The sequence below is a fragment of the Aptenodytes forsteri genome, unplaced genomic scaffold (genome assembly GCF_000699145.1).
Source record: "Aptenodytes forsteri isolate BGI_AS27 unplaced genomic scaffold, ASM69914v1 Scaffold46, whole genome shotgun sequence".
Classification (NCBI taxonomy): domain Eukaryota; kingdom Metazoa; phylum Chordata; class Aves; order Sphenisciformes; family Spheniscidae; genus Aptenodytes; species Aptenodytes forsteri.
The window spans coordinates 813,838-825,787 of record NW_008794774.1 but is presented as its reverse complement, the minus strand read 5'-3'; the positions used below and the strand labels follow the sequence as shown (position 1 = coordinate 825,787).

Sequence of the window (11,950 nt, the reverse complement as noted above, 5' to 3'; positions counted from 1 at the left end):
CTCTGTGAGTCTATATATATATATATATATATATATATATATATCTTAAATTAAATTAAATTAGAGTTCTTTTGGTTTTATTCCATCTGAAACTTTTTAGATCATAATACTGATAAAGTTACATTTAATTGCATCAGAGAAACAATATACAAACATAAAGAAATGAAATTTTTATTTTAAAATATTAGGTATATAACTTAAATCAATACAGCTAGTTAAGAAGTGTCCCAGAACAGAAAATATCACATGCAAGCTTGCATGGAAATAAAATAGAAATAAAAAATATTGGTAATCCCTTAAAAATCACAGAAACTTTTAGGATAAAGATTATGATAGCTACAAGTGTTTTCTGCTAGAAAAGTCCAAGCTAAACCATGTAAAAGTCGTAATACTACAAGCAATTTTTTTCATCTTTTCATGGAGTCAGCACCTAAAAAAAAATAAAAATAATAATTTTGCCTTACCTTTACTATAAACAATCTTTATAGTAAACACAATCTAATTCAATGCATGAATGCACAGTTTAAAAATAAACACTAATGTACCTTGTCAAAAGGAATTCCATACTTTTTCAATATCGATGGAGAAATCAGAGTCATCTTGTGGCGAAGAAAAGCATCGCATCCATGAGAGCTGCTTGGGAAGAACCCTAATAAGGCAAGATAAGCAAAATTGGGTATCTTTTAATTAAAACAAGTAGGAAATTATTTTAATATTTTACAATGCATAATACTGTTTAAACTTGTTTTAGAATTTTTTATTATGTCATTGCTAGGTTCTGAGAGATTTGTATAAAAATCAAATGCACCTCCTAAGGTTTTCAACTGATTGTCAGGGGGAGGGGTTGCAGGGGTTTGGGGTTTTTGTGTTTATTTGTTTGTTTGTTAAGAAGTGAAATAACTTAAAATAAATTTGGACCTGTAAATTTAGGCATACTTTTCTTACCCTTTACAGAAATATTTTTTTGTTGGGTTTTGGGGTTTTTTTACATTAACATTCATTCTGCAACCCCTGCACACATGAAAATCAACTGCAGTATATAAATTTAGAAGGATTCCAGAAGGACTAGGGTTTATCTAGCACTTGCAGACCATCTATACAGTAAACAAACACAACTTTCTATCTACAAAAGGCTAGAATGTATGGCTACTTTCACAGAGATATCTGGTACAACTAAAAACAGGTGGGGTATTTTTGCTTCTTTATATCTTGTCTTGATTTCTATGACCAAAGATTGCTTTCCATGTTCCAACTTTCATGAGTATTTATGTACCCACTCCATAGACCCTGCTTAGTTCATTAAATAATTATATAATCCAGTTGATGAGAACATGGAGACAAATGAATGAGGGGAAAAGTGAAAAATTAAAGACAAGGTTTCAGTGTTATTAAACTCTGGTATCTGACCCTCTAACCAGGATGTGAATAGCACCTCAGCTACAGTCCAAATGAGCTACCCAATCCTTCCATCTCTGAAATGAAAACATCAGGCTCTTTTCCCTTCAACCTAACTATATTATGGTAAGAAACCACTATGTTACAAGGAAAATGGGAGAAGATGAGAAGGAGAAAGAGGGGGACAGTTTCTAGAACATCACTAGTTTAGTACTTCCTGACCTCCTTTCAGACTCCATTCTAGAAAGCAGGTAACACTCTCAAAAACTGAAAACACAACTCCTACAAACAATAAAACAAAGGGAAAGAAAGGCATAGTAGTTAGTGAAAGCAAGAAGCTCCTGAAAACATCAGATTGAAAAATGGAAGGAGTATAATGAGAGCCATCTAACCACCTACTTTCTCTGAATACTTGCTCTCAATCCCTCTTCCACTTAAGTACAGGTGTATTACCTGCTCTGAGATGAACACGTGTCTTTTGTTGGAGCCAAGAGGAATACTTTTGACTGTGTTATAATGCAACATCACAGAAGTCACATCACAAAGTTACAGCACTAACCTCAGCAGAAGAAGGTTGACAAAGGGGAACAATTTACTCACTAATCAGCAAAGATGAGAAAGTCTTTATTATCTTTATTATTATAAAAATAATAATTATTATTATTTACCTTTACAGTCTTTTTAGTGTTTCTACCAGACTATTAGCAAGAATCACCATGAGATGTACTATGAGTAACTGCAATCTATACGCTCAGCAGTCCTGGATAATACGTAATTTCACTGTATCAAGGACATAACATTTGAAAGTAATCCCTTTCTGTGAAGTTCAACTTTATTTATTTATTTTGCTTTCTTCTGTAGAGTATATTTTTCAATGTTACCAAGACTTCTTAACCTCAACAGTTTACTGTATTTTATGTCATTTATTCTCAAGTGATTTCAGAGATTTCACAAAGATTGGCAGGCTACTGCTAAAAAAAGTTATTTAAAAAGTAATTGTTTTAAAAATTTCTTAATTTTCAGAAAACAGAACTGAGGCATAAAGCAGTTCACTATCTCTAACAGTTCCATAAGAAAAATACCGAGCAAACAAGAAGTTGAAACAAGACGCGCTGGCTCCTTGTCTTAGACTCTAAGAGTAAGTTCTCACTGCTAGGCATACAGTTTCATCACAGCCCTCTCTTAAAACATGTAGGAGGGAAAGATGAATTCTAAGTTTTTGAACTAGTGCAATATGAATTAGCCTGACTACTGTAAAAAAAAAAAAGTCTATGATAATGACATTGGGTACAAAAGGATTCTCCAAAGTTATTTGCATTTGTATTATAAACCTACATAAAATTCATATGATAAGAAAATTCAAATATAAAGCCATTTAAAAAGGATTACTTTTTTTCTGGGTACCAGGAAAACATACATAATCCTATTCTGTTACACAGGAGATCTACCTGAGAAACATGGACAGAAATTAAAGTGAAGCAAACAGTATTTAAAAAAAAAAAAAAAAAAAGGTGTATTTTACCAATTATCTTGCATAGCAGCTTGACAGTGGAGAAGATACAATGCCAGCTCTTCATGATGAAGACGTCTCCTTAATGATGTTATTAATACTGATTCAGAAAAAATACTTTTGATTCATTTATGCATAAAATTATATTTTATGCCTGAAGAACACAAAAGATCTTTGAGAGGGATACAGATTCATAGATTACCTAGAATTATCCAAGGTGTAAATGTTTGTCAACAATGAATGTATTAACCAAGAACACTATTCAATTGTTCTCCAAACTGAATTGTAACTGTTTTGCTGGAAAAGCCTGGTAATTGTATGAAAGCAGTAAGAAGAGGTCACCCAAGAAAAATACAGGAAAATAATTAACAAATATGAAAAGACAAATTATATAAAAAAAACATTGCTTAGTGGACACAAAATTAGGCACAGGACATTTAACTAGTAAAAGGGCTTTCTGTCATCTCTTTACTGTGTTTGCACAAGTTGTTGTATCCCTCTCATGTAAATGTTAGTTTGTCATTCACAGAAGCAGTTTCATTCTTGGAGCAACATGCTCACTAGTCAATTATGAAAGAAAAGAATCACTTTCAAACAATTAACCATCTAAATATTTTTAATGACTTGAGAAAAAAAAGATGAAATCTCAACAATTTGCTATAACATATAGCCTTCTCTATAATGTCAGATTTAATTTCTTCTCTCTGATGAATCTTGTATTTATGTCCATTAACCACCCTACAATTTCAGAACAATTTTAATGTGATCACATTATAATTGTTATATTCTTTGTACATTCTTTTCTAGCACACTCCCCAGTCTTGGGAGAACAATTTTTTTCTAATTTCACAGATAGAAGGTTAACCAGCACTTAAGCAGCAGAGGTGTAATGTACACTTGTGCTGATCAATGTACTAGGAACTCTGCCAAGATGCCCTGCAATCAAATTTTATTCAGATTTATCATTCTTTCTTTTTTCTCCCTACCAACAGGCACAGAATTCTTTACTTTCTTTTGGAATTGCAAATAATGTTATAATGTAAGTTTCAAAAAGTAGTACTTGGTAGGTACAGTTTTATCACACATTTGGCTTCACCAACTAAAAGACAGTTAAAAGAAACTAGCCCACAATTAGTGGGCTCCAGCAAATAAATTTCAACTATTTGGCACATTTAATGCCTATAACATAATAATAACAATCATATCTTGGAATCTACAGCTTATGAGCTTCAAGAAATCTCAGTCCTGAGCAGCATAATAATAGAAATATACTGGAACATACTCTGAAAAAAGTGATTGAAAGTGATACTTGAGACTGAGGAAATAACTGGTATGAAAAGTAGCAAAAACCTTAATTTCTAAAAGCAGGGAGAGATTGCCTGAGTTGTTTTCCCTGAGAAAACAAATTTTGTACCAAATTCTGCTACTGCAATACGCTTTATTAGCTCAATACATGATGATAAAAAGGAACGATGGGCAGATATCCAAAACTTAAGTTGTACCACTACAGCTCCAAGAGATCAGGAATAGTTGTGACAACTCCAACCAGAAGGCAAGCTTGTTGCTGAATTTTAAGGAAGTTGCGAACAACACAGAACAGCAGAACACAACCTGCTTAACATCCATTAAGAGAAATTTACAGGAGAACCTTTGCTGTGGTTACAGAGCCCTCACAGTGAAATCAAGGTGCAGCCTACACATTCTGTACCACTATAAAATATCTTTTGACTCTGTCAAAAGACTCACATTTCCTGTGAGTCTCACATTTCCCTGTCTCATTCAACTCATTTTCTCAAAAGCACTCCCCTTCAATGAACAAGGGAAGAAAGGAAGGCAGTATTTCCTCATTACAAGACTCAGTTTATCAGAAGGTCTTTTGTTCTGCCCAGGCTAAACGTTAAGCTCACACAAGCTTTTCTTTCAGGAAAGAAAATCACTGTGGGAGAATCTGTTAGCAGATGTGAAAAATACCTAACAGCACACTGAATAGAGGACACAGCATTAGAAACATCACAAGACCCTTACAAATACATTAAATGCAGGCCAATTAAAGACATGCCTGCAACACACCAGAACCATTCTCAAATACCAAGCTGATGTTAAAATTACCAATTTACAGGATTACCAGTTAATCCTGGATATTTATTGAAATCCCACATGCAAAAGAAAAAATACTGAAATCTATCTAAAATGTAACTACCATTCAAGTTCTGCAGTACATTCATGCTCTTATGAGACACATGAAATCTTAATTTAATCCATTAACACTAATTCATTAACTCTAAATCAGGTCTACAAATGCAGGTATTTTGTGGGAATTTGCATGCAACCCCAGTTTCTTGGACGGTCTCTTGAGATGTGGAAGACCTCTTCCACACCTCTTCTCAATACTTGTATTTAGCCATCTGTACCCTACTTATCTTCCTGGAAATGATTACACAGAACACAAAATGACAATTCAAAACAATTACTTCATAGGAGATGATGAGCAATAATCAAAGATCAGGGTAAAACAGAATTAGGTTACTCATTGATTTACGTCCATGAGAAAAAGACCATCCAGTTGAAAATTCTCCAATCCATAATTTAAAGAAACACTGACATTCTCAACACCTAGAGCAGAATTAGAACAGTCTACAAGTATGTGATTCAGCACTTGGTGGCCAAATGTTTGGGTATGAGCACATAAACTACAGGTAGAGTACATTTATCCACCAAACTGAAAGTCCTGCTCAGGCTTTTTAAAAAACTTACCTAGTTAACACAAGCAACAATAGCAAAGAATATGTGAAAACATAGGCTTCAAACTGTGTTAACAATCAAAAACATGCTCTCAGAAGACTACATACATATTCTGACTGATAACATAGCCCAAAATAAGATAATCTTACACAAGGTAACCAATCCTATTTGTACTAACAAAATAAAACTACTTCTTGAGTTACACTGTTATCACTGGGCTGGTGAAGACACACCCTTTGTCAACACTACTCCACCTCAATAGAAGACAATGACACTTCCATACAATTTCTGGTTTTATGATCCATACTCTAGATACAAGTCAAAGCCGCCTCATCTTTGGGGGAAGCTGGGAGCAGTAGGCACTAAGCAGATTCCTAGCTGTGTCTGAGGAAGACAGGATTCCCACACACAGGACATTGCTGCACTGAGAGCCTTTAAAGCATACATGAAATGGTTCAGGGATAAAGAACATATTTTAAAATAAGTTCAACTCTATAAATTATTGAGGGACAGTGAGCATTGCTATCTGGAAGGCTCATTTTTTTCACCCTGAGAGTATTGTTCCTACATGTCACACATGGCTCATATCAGATGACAACATCACATCACAACTATCACTCACGCAAACTGAAGTGGATTGGGTTCCATTCCTTGGTTGCTTATCCTTTTCAAGATATTTGGAATGCTTATCTATGGTATTAAGAATGTGTCCATACTGTTTTCAATTAAACTGTTCAGCTACATTCATATATGGACAAATTACAATACTATTCCCAAAAGAGTAATTCTACAACTCCATTGACTTGAACAGGGTGACTAGCTATATATTACCTTGTATGATCAAGGATATCACAATTTGGCCAATAATAAAGTCATTATTTAAGCACACACACATAAAATCATATTCTTAGGGAACTTTCAAATCAAATTCTGACCAGTCAATGAATGAGGTTAGACTTCCCATCTTTTTCTACACTTCCATACTCAAGTCTTCACCTGAAATTTTACAGTAAAGGTGCTGTATTTCTAGTTTGTTAATATTAATTGAAAATTTAAATATAAAATATGAAAATGTAAAAATATAAAACCTACAACATAAGAAAGAGAACACCCTAAATTGCAATCAAATTCTGACCAGTCAATGAATGAGGTTAGACTTCCCATCTTTTTCTACACTTCCATACTCAAGTCTTCACCTGAAATTTTACAGTAAAGGTGCTGTATTTCTAGTTTGTTAATATTAATTGAAAATTTAAATATAAAATATGAAAATGTAAAAATATAAAACCTACAACATAAGAAAGAGAACACCCTAAATTGCAAATATCTTCAGTGTAATGAAACTTTAATGTAAGTAAAAATAATCCAAATTAACACAATTAAGCTTAAAGTTAGGGTTATTTTTTACTTCTGTAGCTCTTCATTTAAAGGACTTAGAACATACAAAATATTAATCATAATTCACTGATCAGTACTCTTGGAACACAGACAAAGATGAAAGGAGGACTGAGTTTTCTAGTCATTTTATTTTTAGATTTTACTTTGGTAGGTATAAATACAAACTTCATATAATTTATTTAAATTAATTTGCAGTGATTTGAACTAATTTGATTTAACTTTTTGTATTGCACATAAAGAAATTAGGAGAATGAGTTTGCATGACAACAATCCTCACAAAGAAGCAGTGGCAATTTGTATGCTATATAAAGCACAGAGTACAAAAGCCACAAAAGCAGCAAGTGCTGTGAAATACGAGCGTTGTTATGTCCAGATCAGTATGTTACAGCCTTAAGTTTATTATCTCTTAGATGTGACTTTCCTAACTTGACTCATGTAACTATCAATTGAGACAAAGTTCAATTCTTCAACTGCACAAGCTTTCAGAGTCAAGACCCTTAGAAGTTAGGCAAGTTCTACATCGTTCAATTTCAACAACTATTTATACTTGTTTTCATACATGAGAGGTAATGACTTCTGCATGAAATTAATTAATTAATACCGTACACCATACAAAGCTTTTTATAACACCCCTACATACTTGAAAATAAAGTTTAATATATTGTTTCTTTAACACCACGGATAGATGTCATCTCCTCTCTAAAACAGTTTCTGCAATTAAACGATCTATTAAAAGATCTTGAAAATCCTTCAAACTGTCACTTCTGATTTGCCACTCTGCTTCTATTCTCTTTATTTTCTAACCCATTTTTTGAAACAAAAAATCCTTAAGAATACCATGGTATTACAGATTAACATAACAACAAGTATAAAAATTGCAGTTAACTGCTCACTTGAGATTTTTATTACATTTATGTCTACATAAAATTGAAAAAAACCTACATAAATGAGAAAGCAGCTGAAGGGCAAAATCAAACTGTTGTCTTTATTAGATGCAAGTCTAATGTCTTTCAGATAAAGTATCTGTAGGTGCCACAGTCAATCAAGATTTCAATGGAAAGCAAAAATGAAAGCATTCATGCACAAAAGGCATGTGTGGTAATTGTGATGTGCAGACAAGATAATGGAAAATATTCTAGCTTTCCTTTAATTTTATGTATCAACTGCTGCCTTGACTTAGACAACCTGTCACATTTAATGCATTATTTTATTATTCTAATTATTTAGGAGCATGCGATTATTTTGGTAAGCATCTGGTCATCAGAGGTAACCTCCTTGAATAAACTACATTTTTTTTATTCAGATGTTGCACTCATGCAAAAATATTATTAAAAACATTTTCAATAGACATGTAATTAAATATGAAGGTCTCATTTACACTATGTTTTATTAATGTTTATTATTAAGCTACTTGCAGCCATGCAGCTTACTTTACACTTTCATCTTTTTTAAGATACCTTACTGTAAAACTCAGACTGTATTTCAGCAGGCAGTAGTTGCAAAGTAGAAGATCACAGAGGTCTTAACCTCCACAGCATGGAAATAATCAAAATGGTGGTCAAAGTAGAAGATCACAGAGGTCTTAACCTCCACAGCATGGAAATAATCAGAAATGGTGGTTTTGGAAAAAAAAAAAAAAAAAAAAAATTGAATGTGTAAGTCAAATTGAGCATAAAGTCCATCAACTTTATTCTTAAGAACTACAGCATCATCTTCTACATTCCATTCTAAGCTATTAGCTGGACAAAAAATATCATGAAAACAACCTACTCACAGAAAAACATCGCAGAAGACATTAAAATCAAATACTAAAAACTTAGGAAATGTCAGAGAGGGTTGTCCGTGAAACTAACTCACCTGTCTTATATTGCTGTTACAATAAAAATCTCTGTATGAGTATGCAGTTTTTCTACAGAAATCCAGTTTCACTCACTGATAGTAATGGAATAAACAACTATTTGAAATCTTATCTTCACTGTTCAGTATCTGATTCTATATTTTATTTGTTATTTACTATTCAAAACATGGTTCTGAAATAAAAATAATTAAGTTTTGATCATACATATGATTCATCAAGGAAAGTAGTTTTCCATTCACCACACAGATCTTTATAACTTGTACTAACGTATAATTAATAGCAGTCATAGACAACTTACTTCCATGCAGATGTGCACAGACCAAGGCTGAGTGACATGCCTGGGCAACTTCTTTAAATATAGCGATCAGTAAGGATCAAGGAACTGGGTTCCTGTTCCCAGCTGTAGAAAAGCCCTGAAGCCTGATCCCTTTCTGTCCTACCTTCTTCCAGCAGTTCTGGACCTAAGAACTGTTACGCTGGGTGAGACTGAAGTCCTAAGTCCCATTTAGCCTATTGTCCAATTCTGACTCTGGCATTCAGACATTAAGACACTGTTTCCCCCAGTATAACCTATTGGCTTCTGATTAAAAACAGTGGTTTTGGAGATTTCCACTTGTCCCTGTGCCTTATGTTCCACTCCTCTTACTGTATGTATTAGGCCACCATTATCAGCAATAAGAGGCCTGAGCACCTTCAGGCCATGGTTTTCTAACATAACACTTTCTTAAACTATGTAAGTTTATGCTAAATGACTTCAAAAGCTCCCATGTAGCAAAGCATGTATTTCCAAAAGTTACCTACTTCCTGAATTTGTACAGATTACTCCAGTACCTGGGGAAATTAGGGTACGTCAAAGAAAAATCTGAAGGTTTTTTTTAGCCTGCAGCGAACAATGCCATGCCTCAAGGCCACTTAATTTTTAGAAACGAGTGAACAAGTGTTGCTGAAACTGCTGAAACCGCCCAGTCTCCTCCCTCTCTCTCAAAAAAAAAAAAAAAAGTTTTGATACTCATTACAGAACATTTAAACCTGAACAGTTTTAAAACACTGCGCAACTATAATCAATCAGTATGAAATCAACAATAAATGCCAGAGCAGCCATACCACATCAAATCAAAAGTCTATCTACCCAAAGATCTTGTTCCCAGCAAATGTCAAACGGGTATGTACAGAGAAGTGTTTAAATACAGCATGAAATCTTTGCTTCCTCTGAGTAATCTAGTACCAACGAGTTGCTGCTCCAAGACTTCCAAAGCCAGATGCAGTTCCTATGCTCCTCTAACAGATTTCTTTGCCAGTATTGTCCAGTCTCCCCCTGAATCCACCATGGACGGTGAGGAGTTCATACTGTGAAAGGAACCTTCTCCTTCTGTTTTGAACCTGCTGCAGCTCTTCATTCAGAGTCTCTAGCTGTACTGGAAGACCCAGTGAGCAATCACTCTTTAGTCACCTTTTCCATGCCAGTCATCACAGGTCTTTATCACGCCCCTTTCCCTTTCTTTGACATTCTTTCAGATTGGAAGGTTAGAGCTTACTAACAATTATTAAAACAAAAAGGCAAATTTTTCACCAGTCCTAGTGTCCCTCTCTGAACCTTTTCCAATTCTCTATTCCTTTTACTCCTTGCTCATTTCCTGTAAATCTTAAAAATAATTATTGAATGATCCTATCATAAGTCAGTGTCACTTGCCCAGTCTACAACATGTATCAACTTGTTGACCAGTGAAAACTAAAAGCTTCAAGGTATGTGTATGAAGAGTTCTATACTTTGCAAGTTGGAAAGTGAATCTGGAAAGCAAAAAAATAAGTGACAACTTTCTCAACTGAAGCTATGGGAAAATTTAGGAATAGTAAATAGAACTATCCAGGCTGAAATCTGTCTTTCTGAGATATCTTTTTTAAGACTGCAAGTTCACCAGTCTTTACTTTCATCTCAGTGATACATGCCATCTTACTGTTCTCAGCCACAGTTTAAAAATAGCTCAGAAAAATAGTCATGCACCTATATGCGCATAAATTGGATAAGAAAAGAAAACGTACAAAAAGTTTCAGAATTTGGTCCTGATACACAATATCTAATTATCAACTTTCAATAGCATTCCTTATATACTATGGTTAATAGCAGGCTATAAAACATGGGCTGCCAGGCCAAGAAACAGGCCTAATTATTCATGTGTTCATAAGCTGCACTCTTAACCTAGAAATAAAAAGAGAGGTGTAGTGTCATTGAAAATAAAACAAATTACTGTGTGTGAGAAGAGTTTTCCTACAGACTAGTGATTTCTACCCCTCAGATCTCAACCTTACAACAATATCCTCTGCTCCTTCTCAACAAACGTTCCTCACACCTCTGGAGGGCAAAAGCCCGTACATGCTTTGGCTAAAGTGGTTTTATATGCCTGCTCACTGGCCAGCAAGATGCTACCAAGTAAGATTTAGCGTCGGTACATTTTGTCTGCTTCCCCCTTCCCAGAGGTACTAACCAGGTTTCCATCCTCTACCCAGCCATTAACTTTCATGAAACTTCTGGAGACTCCGCCATCTTCAATATTTCTCTTTGTATCAAATTTGGCTAAGAAGTTAAGATTCAAAAGTTACTGATGAAAGAAGCTATGACAAGAAAAAGCAAGGGCACGGAGGAGACAAAGATGCTAGCAATGAAAATCTAATGAACAACAAAATACTAAGCCTCATTTTTATAAGCTTCACCAAGCTAAACATGCCAGTACAAAATAAAGTTTTAAGAGAAAAACAACATTTTTGTTTCTTAAGAATTGCTCAAAGTACTAGAAAGTGTTCCTTGTTTGCAATCATACCGTAGACAGATAAAAGTCACACAACATTAAGTAATAAAACACAGTAGGTGAGTCAAGGACACTGTTTTTCACTTTGCTGGAGGTTTGTCCTTCAAACATCTTACATATGGAAATATTGAAAATATTACCTTGAGCTAGCCTTTCAAGCCGTTTCCCATGCTCTGGAGGAATAGCATACCTAAAATTGACATAAAGAAAGGGATGAAATGCATAAAGACATAATTACTACAC

At 34.3% G+C, this 11,950-nt stretch overlaps 1 protein-coding gene across 2 annotated transcripts in view; it reads right to left on the bottom strand.

The window, feature by feature from the left end:
* Positions 1-11,950, bottom strand: part of KDM4C (lysine demethylase 4C) — a 303,658-nt gene that overhangs the window by 254,146 nt on the left and 37,562 nt on the right. Inside the window, exons 5-7 of one of the 2 annotated variants that reach the window (XM_019470767.1) lie at positions 11,848-11,897; positions 546-649; positions 409-430 (exon numbers count right to left, since the gene is read on the bottom strand). In XM_019470767.1, coding sequence (XP_019326312.1) covers positions 416-430; positions 546-649; positions 11,848-11,897 — 169 coding nt within the window. In that variant the 3' untranslated portion in view covers positions 409-415. Of the gene's footprint in view, positions 1-408; positions 431-545; positions 650-11,847; positions 11,898-11,950 lie in introns of those variants that run through there. The other variant, XM_009274270.1, reaches the window with a different exon arrangement.